The following is an 18182-nucleotide window of genomic DNA, read 5'->3' as shown; positions in this document are numbered from 1 at the left end:
ACCGAATGCTTATATAAGTATTTTCTATCCAGCATGTAATTTTCAAACAATTTGGACTTAAGTTTAACTATTTATAGACATATGCAATTTTCGATCATTATTAGTTTTTTTTTAAATTAATAATATCGATAAAAATTTATCTGTTGGGTAAAACATTTTTAAAATTTAATACAAAGCTCTTTACATATTTTTACAATATCAGTTGAAAAATATAAAAGAAATTCATTCAATTCAAAGTTTTGAGCTGTTTACTGACATTTTAATTTTTCAACTTTTTTAGGTTTTTGTTTTTCTATTAATATCAATAAAATTAGAAATTTAATATAGCGCTTTCAACATATTATTTCAATAGCAGTTGAAAAATATTAAAAATACATAAACCCTGTATACAATAACTTTAAATGTTTTTATCGCACTTTTGTTATTTCACAAAAACATTTAACTTAAGACGACTATTTTATAGGCTGCATAATGTTACAGTGTATTATTAATTGTATTTTTGAGGTTACATCTGAAGAAATTTGTATGTATTAGGTACACCTTGCTCAAATAATTCTACTGATATTAAAATAGCTATAATATATCCTACACATTTTCCCATAAAATAATAGAGTTTCACTCAAATACAGCATTTATTTCTAAAAAAAAGTATTTTCAATTGCTATTCCAATGGAAACGAAAACTTTAAATGGTTCAAAAACACGAATAAACTATTATTTTCCCACCGCGTTATAGTTTAAATCATAAAAGTTTCACAAAACTCTAGTTAATAACTAGAAAGATTACTAAATTATAATTAATGTATCTGTCTTCTTAGAAATTTCGGGTGATCCGCATAGACGGATAAACTATACTTTTGCCTTAAAATAAATTAATCATCGTGAGACTTTTCCTGATTGCTAATAATTGCAATACATTTTATATTGTAAGCACTTCTGATTTATTCAATATATAATGTGTATGTGTTGATTGAAATACGAGGATACCTTTGATTAAAAAAAAATTAAAAATATCTATAAAATACATTTCTACCTATTTACTTTTATTTTGTTTTCCAAGTAAAATTATTATAATAGTTATGCCTACAACTTGAAAATATTTTTTTCGTTATATTTTATATAACATAACTTAAATTATCTAGAGTTATAAGAGTAAAATTTTATGAGTTTAATATGTATATAAAACAAAAAAATTATCAGCGTATTATAAATTGTATTAAATATTAATAAAACTACGATAAAAATATTATGTACTTTTAAAATTTAACTTGCTAGTTATATTATCCTGTTTTAAAATATTATTTATAATGTTTATGTAATAAATTATTTACCTACCTACCATTAATAATTATTGAATTAACTTCATTTTATTAAAGAAAAAATTTTGATTTTCAAACAAATTTTAATTAAGTAATTTATTTTTTAATCATAAAGTAATAACGGTTTTTTTTATGTTATGCTAATATTTTTGAATGGATTTTATATTCTGAAATCTCTATCATATTATATTTTATTATAATTATTATTTAAAACAATGAATATATAAATGACTTGGCTTACACTGCGTTTAATAGAGTAGTAATCCATACTTAACATTTCATAATATTATAATAATGTCTTAAAGTAACTGACCGTGCATAAAGCAACTCCTTTCATAATAGAGCTATCAAAACTTTAAGAAAACTAGAAATTGATTTATTCAAACTCTAAATTGCTTAAGTTCTTACTTCATAACATATAATTATAATACTATAGTGATAATTCTGTATTCATTATATTTTCATTATAATTAATAAATAGTATAAATTATTATATTATTTTCAAATTTTGTAAATGTTAATTAATGGGTTACAACAATGGGTTTATGACCGTTTAAAATTAATATTAAGAAACATGGTAACAAGTAACGTGACATAAAATACTTTATTTAAAAAAAGAAATATTAATATAATTCAATGCTTTTAAAACTTTTGTTGTATGAATATTACATACGAATAAATACAATATGATATATTATACATATAAGCAACTTTTAATTTATTTTTATACTTACATCGAAGTGCAATTTAACTTTTTGATTTCGAACGAAACAAAATATTTTATTGTTCACTTTAAAAAGTATTTTCAAACTCGACATTTGGAATTTATGTATTTATATGTTTGTTTCATTTTTTTAATTTTAATTTAAAAAAGTTGTCCTATTATTTTGATTTTTTTTTCTGAAATTAATATTTCTGTTTATTTCTCCCAGCCTCAAAACCGCATAAGCAATGAGGTATGTTATTTCGATTAAAATTGTTTTTTATTTAATGTATCTAGTTTCAACTAACCTTACAAATTGTATACCTACAACTAGTACCACTTAATTTGTATTGGATCATTTTGATGTCAATTATTAGTTAGTTGAAAATAAAACTCAAATAACGTTATTTTACCAACAACCAATTTAATTATTTTCTAAATTATGATTAATACTACTTATTACAAGTGTATTAAAATAGTTAATTATATGTTATCTAATCATTCTTAATTATTATCATGCTTTGTATAGTTAATATTATATAGGTAATTTTTTTTTTTTAAACCATGTAAGTTTATGATTAAGTCCCTGAAAAAAAACATTAATAATTCTATGGATTATGATATTAATAAATAGGTAGTGTAACACGAAATATTCGTCGGTTAAAAGGCTATTTGGTGAAAGACAATTTTTGATACTTTTTATTAGAGCCAAAAAGCCAAAACTTTAAATTTAAAAATTGTATAACATTTCTAGTTTTTAGATAACCACTCATTTTTTTTTTTTTTATATATATTTATATATATTCTATTAATATTTTAGTTGAATACAATTTTATAGTGTAGCGTCATTTTCATCTCGCTTGTATGCATTATAAAATATGCTGCGAACAACAAAATAAATTAATCTAAGTGTCAAAAACTTTGCGATTCGGCGTTAATATTAGTATTAAAAGTAATATGGTGCTTAACTCAACAATTATTGCTTGTTACCTCATTTAATAATAGATTCACTTAATATTCACTCAGTTAATATTAGAATTGCGTTTACATTAATTTTCGTAGATAACATGTAATTTTTTTAAAATCTGTCGCTTACAACAAAAAGTTTGATTATTGATAGCATTTTATAAAATAGGTAGTGGTATCACTAGACAAAAACAATGTATGAAATCAGTACAACGTTGTTTACAAAACTATATAGCTGGTGATACTGGGCCCTGGGAAAAGTGTCGCTTACAGGAAATAACCATTTAATCGATGAATTATGTACCAATAGTACTTGTTACTGTTTTATAAAATCATTGAACTTGTTTGAAAACACTGAAAACTTTTATAGATAGGAATAATGATTATTTTTTGAATTTCTCAACAATAAAAGTGGCCAAAATAGTTATTCGAATGTTATGATTTTTAGTATTTATGTCAAATTCATAGCCATTGTTCACAAACAGCGCAAGATGATTGTGAAATAAAGAAAGATATGTATTTATTATGCTGTAAAAGACACTTTATAAGATAATTTTTTTTTTAATGCAACAAAAAGACACTGATACGGTACAAAACATCACACAACAATTAAAAAGGCCGTTCTCACGGCCAACAATTATTACTCGTTTGGCAAGTAAATACCACTCAATGGCTTGCACACAACTTACACAAACAATTATATTGTGCACGAGTATTTTTACGAAATATTGCCGAATGAAAAAGACATCCTAGATACCTGGTGATCTGTAAATCGATGTCACGTTCACTCACCGTACCCCGATACGCCCACCAACTACAACAACACTAGAGTCGGTCGATGCGTATATATACGGGTGCATTCGAACGATTCTAACCTAATCTAACCTAACGATCATTGGACCACAACCCAGTACTAATCATACTGTCTGACTCTCCAGTCACCTCTTCGCCTGCTATCAACTCAAGATGCGTAAATTGGTCTAAATGCATGGCCAAAATTGGCTCTCTATTTCCGCCGGTAAATCCACCAATCAGGACGCCCCATGAAATCGACAAGGCTCTCGCCCATCTCACTACAAGCATCGTAACTGATACAAACGAAAGCAGTTTCACCAAAGTCAACCGTATTTACAAAAACGCTTTTCCTCCTGAAATCGTCGAGGAAATCACTTTAAAAAATCGTTTACGCCACGGATGGCGACGCTATCGCGATCCACAGATCAAAAGACGTCTTAATAACAAAATAAAATTTATTCGCCTAATCCTCAAAATCCACCGCGCCGACGAATATGATATTTTCTCAACTCTTTGGACACCCAAGACGGTTCAATCTATAAACTTAACAAAAAACTCCTAAACAAAACCCCAGCTACCCATCCACTGATAACAACTCAAGTCATCTGTCGGTCCCGACATACCAGAGGTCACAGACCTCATCTGCTCACTTCGTACCTCTCCTTCATCCTACTGCTTCACGAGGCACGTCACCTGGTGTAGTTCAACAAATTATCAACAAGATCCCATTCGCAAAACAGCTGGCGCAGACTCAATCACAAACACGGCTATCAAATTTTTACCCAGGAAAACAGTATTGCTCCTCTCGCACATCTTTAACGGTTGCCTACGCATTGGCCACTTCCCAACGTCCTGGAAGCACGCGATCGTCATTACCATCCCAAAATCCAGAAAAGATCACCGCGACCCAGCCAACTACCGCCCTATTGCGCTGTTATCTTCTCTATCGAAGATCTTTGAACGAGTTATTCTGGCGAAGCTCAACGCTGCTATAGGCCCTAAGATTAGATATCGAACAATTTGCGTTTCGCCCACAGCATTCCACGACTCACCAGCTTATCAGTCTGGTCAACCAATTTACATAGAATAGCAACAGCAAGTTGCGCACAGATGCCGTCTTCCTGGACATCGAAAAAGCCTTTGACCACGTTTGGCACGCTGGCTTATTGTATAAACTTCATACTCTCGGACCCCTATCTCTCTTCTTAACATCATAAACTCATTTCTATCGAAGCGTAGCTTCTCGGTACGTATTCACAACTCAACATCAAGCAGCAGATCAGTTCAATCAGGTGTCCCTCAGGGTTCATGCCTCTCGCCAACGCTTTATCTGGCTTATACCAACGATGCGCGACGTCCCTCTATATCCTAACGCCCGACTCTACCTCTTCGCAGACGAAACTTTGTTCTCCACCACGAACAAAAACTCTAAAAGAGCCTCCATACAACTCATACTAACACCCAACCGTCCGACACCGCTGTCCGCATAAAGTGCGGAGGCCGGAAACTACAAAGCATCGTCATCGTCAAGGGCTCTCCACAGAATCTCATTTCTGTCGTAGGACGATTGACGAACGCTCTCAAAGTTGTGGTAATTACGATAAGTGATTATCCATACGTTGGCATGACAACGAGAACACCATCTTCCGACAAAGCCGACACATCATCGTTACGCCTCCGGCTGTGCGACGATAATCCAAGTGGACGCAACCGCCATCAGCAGTGTTAGCCGTCCCGCCAAGTGAGCTCCCGGCCCAGAACGAGCGGCCAAGCCATCGGATCGGAGCCGGTGTCCTAGGACGACGCGGAAGAATCACCGATTACCCGGATGAGCCAGCTACGCCAAGAAATCCAGCTCCACGGGAATCCGAAAACCGCTGCCGGACTGGAATACCATCAAACCTGTTTTCGGGACACATAAATCAAACATGTCTTCTCAAGCGTGCCTGCATAGGCCACGCTGTCCGTACGGGAATACGTATCAACGCCACTTATTTGAGCGGACCGGACCGGACGTATCCACCCGTACTTTCCTGAACTGTGAATAAACCAACTCATTCCTCACTTTGTCTCGACCCCGTGAACCATACCATATGGCCTCGCGGGGACGTGGACCATCATCTCTATATCTTGTATATTAACATTACATAGAAATAAAAACACGTTGATTATCCGAAATCACCTGAGTGTTACACTTTCTTTATGGTGGCGGATATTCGCCCACGGTGACTCCGTTACAACACCAAAATGTAATATGTGGTCAAAAATTTTAAACAAATATTTTATATTTTTATGTACCATAAATTTTAAAATCCAGTGATCTTATCTTTATAGTACATTTTAATAAACGTAAAAAATATTAAAAACTATAAAATATTTAATGGAATTTCAGTAAGCGTTACTTTGGTTGAGGTACACTTGTTATGGTTTTGGATGCATTGTATCATTGGTTTTAAATTGAATATCACAAATCAGAAATTATTTTAACATCAAAAATGTTGTTCTGACTCTCTTCAGCGTCCATGTTTTAAGTCTTCAAACATGCGTATAAAACGCATTATACACTAGTTATGTCCAATCATTAGTCACTAGTATATAGGTACAGTTGTTATGAGATTATTAATTTTTCCATTTAAAATTAAGTGTTTATACTTCAAAATAATAAAATAGAAATTCATTAAGTTTAACTTACATCATATTGTCATAAATATTGTAATATTACAGTAGAACAAATAAATATCCAATTAAATAACAGTTCTATTCAATATAAATTCATATAATTCAATATTAAAAAATAGTTTATTTCGTTGTATGATATTAAAATTTTAAATAAGTACACTCAGATACCGAGGGTTAAGGTCGTTTGTCGTTTATTCTCACACGTGTTACATGAAATCAATTAATATAAATGTTGCTGTAAGTTTTTAAGAAAATAGTATATTTTAAAAGTTGAATTTTAAAAATCAGAGTCATTTATATTTTAAATTATTTGTATTGATTCTTGAATTCAGTAGGTAGGTTTTTTTGTAATCATTGAAACATTTTAATTTACTTAGTACGAGTAGTATTTTAAAACGATATAATATGTGATATAAATTATAATTGGCTTAATTTAATTTAATTTTCATAATATGATTTTTTCTAAATTTAATGTCTTGAGAAATGATATACCTATCTCATAAGTTTGTTGTTGTTTTTATCATCGTATAATACTTGTATTTATCAATGCTCTTACTTTATTCATTATTCATTGATATTTTATTATTGTATTTAAATATAAAGTTACATTTGAGAATAATAAGACCAACAATTATGAAATAACCCTCTAAATATAATTTATCATTGTGGTTAGCACTTTTGAGTATAATAATAATAATAATATCTCTACTTAATAATAACAATATAAGTACATATGCAGTGTATATTGTACTATTTATTAAACACAAAATAAATGTTATTGTTTACAATTATTTCATGATTATAGTTTTACATATTTATCACTGAAATTCTAATAAAATATAGATGTAATGGACCCAATGTGTACTTCTAGTGTTTCTGGTTTATATATACATCGATACTTAAAATATTACTTTTATTGGGAATAACCAACTATGCGTTGGGACTACACTCACTTTTAATGAAAATCAGGAGCACTAAATAGTTTAAATACTAATACTATGGATGGTTGTGTGTGTATGTGCGAGTGCTTGCCTTTGAACGTTTATGATTTCTCATTTTTCTATGTATTTATTGGTTCAGTTTCATATTCGTTTTTCATCATTTCACCTTTTGCGTTTGCACTTATTAGTAGAAAAATGATAGATAACCAATAATTTATTTACTAATGTTTTTCTTTTATTACCAAAAAAGGTTCTGAATTCAATGGTGATAAATGAGGTTCTCGAATTTCTTTTGACAAATGCTAAAAGATATTAGTTACAGGCCTTTTAAATATGTTATATTTTTCCTTATGTCAAATGATACTTTTCTTAAATCCATTTTTATTTGACTCTTTATAAATTGAAGTCACTTTTAACAAAATATTTTTTAATGTAATTATAAACATTTTACAAATTAGAAATAAATACTATAATTAAATAGATAAATTTAAACAAAAAAAAATGCTATTAATTTTCACATTGATTCTTAAAGGAAAAATAACAATAAATCTAATATTAGTATTATTATTATTCAAAATTGATATCTGCATACAAAAAATGTGCTTAAAATACCCTTTTTTCAACAAACTATATCATAAATTATTATTTTTTTTCAAAATGCGCGATCAGTTTCAATTTCTTGTAATAACGGTATCCGATATATGTTTCAATTATTTCAAAAGGTACTTAATGATGAACACGAAATCAGTATATGTGATAAATATGGCATTTTCCAAAATGCTTTTCTTATTTAATTTCCAATAAGAAAATTATTAGTATATTTTTTAACATCATCAAAGTAATTATTCTAAAAACCTAAAATCTAAAATAAAACTTATCATGCCCTATTCCAACTCTCTCATACCAATAGTGTCATCATCAATGCTTCCAATCACATCTTATGCAAGGTGCATTGATACAAACTCCTATATCAATAAAGCTCCCAGCACTAATCTCGAACTAGTACTACCTCAAAATTACATTCGGATCTTATTTCCATAATCAATTCCAAATTATCGAAAATGATTTTAATTAATACTTTCATCTATCATGTAATATTAGATACCAAAATGTGAAATAAATCAATATCAGGCATTATCTCGAATATGGGTGATTTCTCCCCTTATTATTGTCTCACTTTTATTCTGGCTATTATCATATACTCTTATTATACATATATACTGTTGTAAACAAATTTAAGTTTATATATAAATCTTATCAATCGAGGGATTTAACCAATTGTTTTATATTTTAGGGAAATGTTGTCGTATCTTAGAGTAATTTTAACACAACTGTCGTCTATTAGATAAACATAAAAATAATATCAATAAAAATCGTTGTATATATTGGAGAAGAATATAAATCATGTATGGTTAAGTACATAAGATAAGTGAGATCACGGCACAGTCACCACAACTTTATTATGTTTTTCAATGCAGCATATTATATTCTCATTAAATCAGTATAAATATTTTATTCTTCTAACGCCTACGAAAATTATTCATTCTTATTGTTGTAAAATGTATTTAAACTTAAATTTCAAAATATCTAAAAAATCACTGATTTTCTAATTTTATATAATTGAAGGTAACCACAATAGATACCTACTGCCTAAAATAATTTTGTATGTACCTAGCTATTTTTTAAGCTAAAATTCCTAATTAATTATGCTGCGATACAATTACGCACATAGCATTCAAAATATTTTGAAAATACAATTTTGGTATGTGGGTATATCTATTTAGCTTGGTGAGACGAGGTCTCAACCTATGGAAACGCACTGAACATACGAACTGGTAGCAGTTGCTAGTTCCTGGATGGGTAACCACCAGGGATTTCTAGCAACATATTTTTACAACACATACATTTTACAAACAAGTGTAACAAGCCTACCGACAAAATAACCAAAAAAAATCCTTACCGTACTCCCACACCTAATGGCCTATGTTGCCTTGGGGTTTCCCAACTATAATAAAAAAATCGATTTTAGGTACTAATAGTTGGTATTTATTAAAATAAAATAAATACATTGAGTAAGAGTTATTAAAAAAATTTGTTAGACTAAAATATTTCAATTTAAATCTTATTCTAGGTAAAGGCTTAATAGATAGATAAAACTTCTATTGAATTACAAAATAAAATTTTATTAAATAATTTTATAGGTGATAAGTATATAAAATTGACTTAAGTTTGCATCATTTAACTGAATAACTAAAAAGTTTATGAAAAAAGAATATGTCAGTTCATGACAAATATGTAAGAATATCAGTTTTAGGTTTTAAAACTATAGCGAACAATGGATTTCCTCACATTAAAGTGTTACAGACAGTTGGTATAAATAAAATTATAATGATACACCTGTTCGAAATTTCGAATAGACACTTTTAACTGGAACTCTTATACTAAATTATTTGATGAAATTTATAAGTTTTTTCAAGAAAATCATATAAAACCATCCAACTAGAATGGTGAAAAGGCTAGTTTATTGAAATATTTCTTCATAGGTACTTGAAGACGCAAAACAGTTTCATAATGATTTGATGCAAGATCCATTCCTAATATTATTCTTGACGTTGAAGAATACAAAGGTTTAGCTTAGGGTGTCACCGTTTTCGGCCAAAATGTACCATTCCGTTTTCGGGCCCAGTGTCACTTTTCGGTCAGCACTTACCCTACTCTTTTCGGCCACTGTCACTTTTCGGCCAAAACTTAACGTTTACTTTTCAGCCACTGTTCCTTTTCGGCCAAAACTTAACGTTTACTTTTAAACCACTGTTCCTTTTCGGCCAGCACAGTTTTCTTTAAAATTTACAATTTTGACAACTTATGAATTATGATTGTATCAAAAAATGTGATTTAAAAAAAAAAAATATTACGTAATACTTTGTGAAAAATAATAAATTAAATAAATTGAATAAAATGTTATAATATAATACATCAGTCGAATAAAAATATAATAATAATTAAATATGCACAAAAATTAATTTTAATTTAACAAAATAATGTAATAATTTGTTCAGTTGTTAAAATTGTAAATTTTAAAGAAAACTGTGCTGGCCGAAAAGTAAACGGTAAGTTTTGGCCGAAAAGGGAAGGGTACATTTTGGCCGAAAAGGCAGCCGCCCTTAGCTTATTATGGCCAAGATACGTGTTAAAATGTCATTATTTTTTATTATGTTTGAATAATAGCGATAGTACCCACTATCTATATGTTTTGATAAAATTCTATATTATCTTACAAAAAATTATTATTAGCAACTGTACTTTTCTCAAAAGGTACTATTTTTTAAAATTAATGTTCTTTTCAAACGAAATCCTAAAATGAAAATGCGCTTTATTTATAGATATACATATAGCATAATAATTAAATAATTATATCTTTCAATAGATCCATGAACAAAAATATATAGGTATCTATCCTGAACAATTTCATTTTTGACTATGGTGCATTTTGGAAAAGAAATTATAATTATTTGTTTTAGGTGATAATTTTAACATTTTAGATACTTTCTATTCACACATTGAAGGAAGCACTTTTTTGATGTTTTTTATTTATTGAGTGTTTTAGATTTCTCCTAAAATTAATCAGAATTAATTCGTTGAATTTTAATATGTATTTTTCCCAGTTCATTATTTTTATCCAATATATATTTTTCATTGACAGCATATTAAGTTTTAATTTGGTTCATTAAATTTATAAATACTTTTTTGAAAATTGTTTTATGTTATTTTAATTCGAGTGACACCGTTAGTACCTATTATTTAGTTTAAAGAAAAACTATTTTGGGACCTAATAATATAGGTACATATTGCATACATTATATAGGTAATACAGACTACCGATTTATAATCGAACTTACGATCGAATTCCATATTTTAAAATTATTATTTTTTAAACGAAAGTGTTAGAAATATTTATTTGTTTCAAATGCTTAAATAAGCAATATGTAACTTTCCAAAATTAGTTTTAGATTCTAAGTGAAGCTATAACAATGTATTGGTTTTACAATGATTTGTATTTTTTTCTGTTTTGTGTCTGAAGAAATTTTTTAATGTAGAAAAACTGATCCGATTTTAACTTTGGGGATATTTATGGTAATTAAATACATTTTGAAGATTTTGTGTTTCACTCATATGCAGTTATTACTGCTTATTAGGTACATTTTTTCATTTGATTTTATTAAAATCAGTTGCGTGAATGTGTTCTTTTATTAATTAATGTTTATCAATTAAGTTATTTATAAGGATAAAAACAATTTTTAAGGCTCTACCATGATTTCTTTGCACTTATCCAATAATGTACATTATTTAGTGAATTAAAATTCATTTATATTTAACAATATAGTTTACTGTAAATCACATTTAATAATTATATTGCATACAATATATTATTATAGATGATATAGCACAGTATATAATTATTATAACCTAGGTATTAATTACTTTTTTCATTTTTTGATATTGATGAACAATTCATACTTTCTGCAATAGACACCTACTATCTGTTAGGTATATCCTTTTATTGGACTTTGAGTATAGCAATAACAATAAAAGGAATAAAAACAGAACAACTGATATCTTTCAAATAAATTACATTTTTACAATCGAACGCGTATTACGATATTTTATGAAATCCTAAATAAAGTCAAAAATAATAATTTAAAATGGCTAATATGATATTATATTAATTAATTATTGCTCTTAATTAAAACAATAAAAAAATATGTAATCAAATAATTTATTATATTATCAATTAAAAAATATTTTATTACGTTAAAATAAATCGTTCGATACGATTGGTTATGGCGTGAACATAATATGTGATGTACTTAAATATTATTTTTATAGAATCTGTTTTTTTTTTTTTCTTTAGTGTGTAGCTGTTTCGGGTTTGGGGTTTCGAAGAGGAAGTTACAAGTGCATGTGCCGTAGAGGTTATTACTTCCCCGCTCCCAAATACGTAGGGCATCCTGGAGCCAGATATTTCAACGGAGTTATTATTGAAGAGGAATACGAAAAACTTATGCAGGTACGTGTTGCTTATTCGCTTAAAATATTGCATGTATTCATGCATATTCACACATATTCAATATGATATATGGGGGATGAGGTGGCCGAGTGGTCTAACGCGTCAGCTGTGGCTCAGCCGGACCGGGTTCGATCCTCGACCATCCGGCGGCATTTTTCTTCGGGCAAGTCATGGTGTCCGGAGAACAAGTGCCACCATCCCCCACTCCGGGGCATGGCAGAAACCTACGGGTGCCCCAATAGAAATTCTGCCAAACAGGTGTCCGAACTAGGCATTAGGGCCTACTCCCAGACATAGCGCCATACGAAAAAAAAATGATATATTATGGCATGTGTATATTTCATATCCATTTTAATCTCTTATGTTTCATCTCCTATGTTTCATGAGATTAATTAACATATTTTTTTTTACATCACGTAATTACATAAGATAAATAACTTTTCATGTTTTCATTTCAACTTTTTAACTGAAATGGTTATTAAGTAGTTCAGAACTAATTCTGTAACCTGTACACTGCACATGTAACGAAACAATGATACGTTTTACATTTAAAAAAAAAAAAAACTATTCAGTAAAGAAAATGTATACATTCTATTAAATAAATATAAATTATTAGTAAACATAATTGAATAAAGAAATTATAGAAAAAAATGAATATATATATATGTATATGTTAGTTATTGCAAAACCATAAAACGCAATATATCTACACTATTTATTAAAAAAAATAAATAAATAATACGAGCCAATTTTTTAATAATTTTAAATTAAAGATTTAATTATTTGTTTTTGTATACAGTATTATTATGAAAACAAATAGTATACCTTTTCCAAAACTAGTGTACCTAGTGGTTTCCTTGCGCAACAGGCTGTTATTTTATTAAGAAAAACAGTTTATCTGCACTTTATGAAAATTGTTGTTTAATATTGATAGGTATGCAAAGCAAAACAATCAAGTAATTAACTGACCAAACACATTTGTTGTTTATTGTTAATAAAATAACAAAGCCTGGGGCTTTACAATAGTAGATACTATTGTAAATAGCGAACGAACATCTGAAACTAATGTCTTATGACTAGGGCTTGGAAGTTGTAAGAGCTAAAAAAGGTAAAATATGCACGAAAAAATTGCAAAATATGCATTAAAAATGTTAAATATGCAAAAATATTATTCTGAATACCAAAAATATACGCACTTCACCTACTAACAATACGACGTCTAAAACGAAACTGTCACTGTCAAACATCAATCGTGTACAATCAACAGTAACGATAAACGAAGAAACCATCATTATATTTACGATAACTTATCGACGATAAGATAGTACTACAAATGAGTATTTCGGCATACTAGCGTGATAGACTAAATGCGTATCACATCAGTACATTACTGTTATCAACTTCGTAATTGACTATGGCGATGACAATAAATACCTTCGTTGGTCATTTTGAGTTTTATATTCAATATTAGTTGAAATAAACAGGTTAAGAAAGAAAAAAAATCAATTATTTTTAGAAAATATGAAATATGCATAATATGTGTATAAAATTAATGAAATATGCACTTTTTAGCTAAAATTGGCAAAATATGCAAAATATGAATTTTCAATTTTCAATTTTTTAACTCGTAATTGTATATTTCAAATTTCTAGCTAGGTCTGCTATAAATTGAGATCATACAGAACAATATGCAATTCCTACAACTTCCGAGCCCTACTTATGACGATTCAAAGTAACGCATCAAAGAAACCAATAAAAATAAATGGTGAAACATTTGGGATAAACAAAGTTACGAAGTAACATACGAGGTCAAAACCTCACTCAAAACTGATGGAAGAAACTGCACTAAACAGCCTGTACATATAGGACACACAGGAATCACTATTGAACTACCTTATATGCCAAACATATGGCAATTTTTTGAACTCCATTATGCAAATTATTTCAGATTTTTTTAAATACGCTCAAGGTGGCATCCACAATAACCATAGCCATCACTAACCTACAATCTTGGATCCATTCTTGGACATAATATTTTCAACGAAATCCAGATCTAATAGATTTTCTTAAAAATCCATCCAACTACAAAACTCAATATTCATTTGATCACCAATAGTAAATAGAATAATAGAGTCTAACGAGCATAATGATACAACTAAAGTTCGTTTGTGACTATTCATTCGCTATAGTCACGGTGAATATGACGTCACAGAATCATTTGCCACGGCGGCGACCATATAAAATACACTGCAATATTTATCCATTTTTGATTTAACGTAAAGTAACTGCTAATGAACTTTACATGATCTCATTTAAAATTAAAATTAAAAATTAAAAAAATGTTATCAAACATTAAAATAATACAAAAACCCAGAATATTTGAAAGAAATATTTACAAATTCAGATAACATGTTAGACAAAAAAAATGTATATATTATATATAATATATATATTATATATAATGTGACTGTAATATAATATGCTTTAGCAGCAACAATTTTAACTTTGATTAACTTCAAAAAAGATTTTTTTTTATTGATCTTTAAATTTACAAACATAAATTTCCGCTTCGACAACACGGGCCACTAGCATGACATTTTTAGTTAAATAGAATTATATAATAATAAATATGGTATATATTATCTTTAATAATTTTACAATATTTTAGTCGTGACCTACAGAAGGTTTATTATTTTTATTGTGTTGAATTCATTTTCAGGGTTTTGACCTAGACTTATTTCGATGCCAAAAATATTTTTATATATTCATATAAATATAAAGTTATTAATTAATATTAAAAAGAAGAATAATAATTTTAGATTTTGTAACTATCATAAATTTTAAATTTTAAAACTATGTATCTATATTATTTTATTTTATATACAAAATGACGTTTCTAAAACTTTATATTCATTTTATGCTAATACCTATTTATACCTTTTAGTAAATTACTAAACAATATCTGATAATAAAATTGCTAAAACATAAATCGCAATCATAAAGTATAATTTTTTTAATGACGTGAGTACAGGTATGCAAATTAGAAGATGATAAATGCCAAGTATAAAATTTAAATATTTACTAAAATCTCAAAAATGTATATTTCTCTATGAAATTATAATTATCTTAAAGATAAGTATAACACGTATGCGTGAAAAAAATTAAAAGACTATCTTTATAGGTATACCAAAATTATATAATTTTGAAAATTAAAATATAGACAAAATTGTATTGGGTTAATGAAATGTATGAAATTTTTGCTTACAGCAAATGGCCTTTTACCGACGTAGATCACCTTTAATCAGAATTGTTTTTTGTATGCGATGATTTATTATTGAATTCATATTTAACGGTTCGATTACAGTACCTCATTTAAGGTAATAATGAATTATACCCGAGTGTATACGAATGATTGGTAAATTTTAATAATATTGTTTAAGAGGATGTCAGCGCACTATTTGTTTTCTCTCTTTGACCCACGCGTAACATACTAGACAAAACGCATTTACGCAGAATCATTTTCTCTATGTCTTAAAGTAATTTTAGAGTAAACCTCCATTACAAAAAAGATACAGAATAATATTTTTGGGGGAATGACATATTGATTTTATATTTTATTGATATTTGTATTCGACTTTCAAAATAAACAAAATAATACTGTATATTAAAATAATGTTTAAATTATTTAGAGACAATATTTAGACAAATCGATATGTCATTCCCTCAAAAATATTATTTTCTATCTTTTTTGTAATGGGAGGTTTTACTCTAAAATTACTTCAGGACATAGAAAAAATGATTCTGCGTATGTGCGTTTTGTCTATGTTACGAGTGAGCCAGAAAGAGAAAATAAATAGTGCGCTGACATCCTTTTAAGACTCTTTTTAATTTTTAAATAATACAAATGAGTTAATAGTGGCTTGTTGTAGCGGGGTTATACGCTCAACTGTAGAAACGTTTTGAGTGTACATACCTGCTACTGTAGCTAGCTTTCGGATGATGGGAGACTATCCGGGTTTCTAGCAACAAATTTTTGCCATACATACAAAACATGTTCTAACAAACCTTTCCCCATACAGCATCAGACTAATGACCTAATGACCTTAATGGTTGAATTCTTAAATTCAATAATATTTAAAAATAAAATGTTAATAAATAATTATAAAATAATTGGTAGTATCAGTATACTAAAAGATTATTGTAAATAAAGGCCAAACATAATATTGTATCATGAAATTCTAATCAAAATAATTATGTAGATTTTATTCATATTGCTCTATAAGCTTAAATAGTTAAATAAAATGGAGAAGTAAAAATATTTAAGCATTTTTGAAAAATAAACTACATAATGTTTGACAGTTTGCATTCAATAATTATTCAGTACTATGAACTAGTTGTGATATTTTAAATAAAATCTAATAAAGTTAAAAATTATTATTTTAAAATAAATATAACTCACACTATTAGTTATCAAATTGATGAACATACAAAGGAGTTTTACATTCTAAAAGAATTTTCCCATTATTTTTTATTATTGGAGGAATTATTCTGAATATAATATTTGAATTCATTTCTTTTGATGATCAAATATTTAAGTGTATTCTATAAATTCAATCGATTTCAGAGTAATTGTTTAAATATTTCGTTTTTATTTTCACAAATTTAACAAACAGTATTTATCTCAACGCTCTATGCTGGCTGACTTTTATCCGGAAAATGCTATGTTGTGAACAATACATTTGTGATTTCCGTAATATTTAGAACATAATAATATATTTAAAATGAAAACGAATTCGATCTAGTGGGAGATAATAATGCTGGATATTAAAATGTTCAATGAAATGTATTCTTACAATATCATACTGGAATACAAATATATGAAGTGATATATATTGATGTTTTTGTTTTGGTGCCTTTACAGTACTTACTATTATTTGTTTGACTTATAGTATGGTTCTACTGTTGAAGTTGTATTCGAAAACGATACGTTACCTACCTAGTGCTTAAATAAATAGTGTAATTTTTTTTTGTATTTGTTTATCAACAGGGAAAACCAAACAACTACAGCCAACATAGCATGTTCGAGTGTTTGCGATGCGCTGAAGGATGCGACGAGTGCATCGACTCTAGTCCCTGTATAGCATCATTAAACTGGGTACTCCGAACGATTATACTAGTGCTGTCAATGGTCATAATCGGATGCCTTCCGCTGGTCGTGTTTTTTACATGGAAATACGGACATCTAAAAGTAATCTTGTGCATTGATAAACACAATGAAATTCGTGATTATGATATAATGTCATTGATATAAATATTATTACTAATTTTATTATTATTATTGACTTAATACTCTTTGATTGCTTATGCCTTATCCATTATTGGTAGATAATATTATTATAGAGTGGTTTAACTTGATAAACATGTTTGGAAAATACATAGAAATATTAATATATGTGAACGTTTAAAATTTAAATATTCAATAGAAATTATATGAACCTAGTTCGAAGAAGGTAAATGGTTAGAACAGTGGAATAATTGTATTAATAGATTCTGTTATCATTTAAAATACTTTTTTAATATTCAAAGTGTATTATTAAAATTTTTATACTATCACATATTCATTTATTATAATATCATAAGCGAAATTCTAATTAAGTACAATATTAATAGAAAACACCGTGGATCAGGTAAAAATATTCACAATAATATGGT

At 28.2% G+C, this 18182-nt stretch overlaps 1 protein-coding gene across 1 annotated transcript in view; it reads left to right on the top strand.

The window, feature by feature from the left end:
* LOC107169935 (putative G protein-coupled receptor CG31760) overlaps positions 1-18182 on the top strand; it is a 112839-nt gene that overhangs the window by 72985 nt on the left and 21672 nt on the right. Inside the window, exons 5-6 of the mRNA XM_089222180.1 lie at positions 12315-12470; positions 17518-17718. Of these exons, the coding sequence (XP_089078306.1) occupies positions 12315-12470; positions 17518-17718 (357 nt within the window). The remainder of the gene's footprint in view (positions 1-12314; positions 12471-17517; positions 17719-18182) is intronic.

Source organism: Diuraphis noxia, unplaced genomic scaffold (genome assembly GCF_037042655.1).
Source record: "Diuraphis noxia isolate RWA-SAM2 unplaced genomic scaffold, SU_Dnox_SAM2 contig0003, whole genome shotgun sequence".
Lineage (NCBI taxonomy): Eukaryota > Metazoa > Arthropoda > Insecta > Hemiptera > Aphididae > Diuraphis > Diuraphis noxia.
The sequence above is the reverse complement of the archived record's forward strand: the minus strand, read 5'-3'. Positions and strand labels throughout refer to the sequence as shown.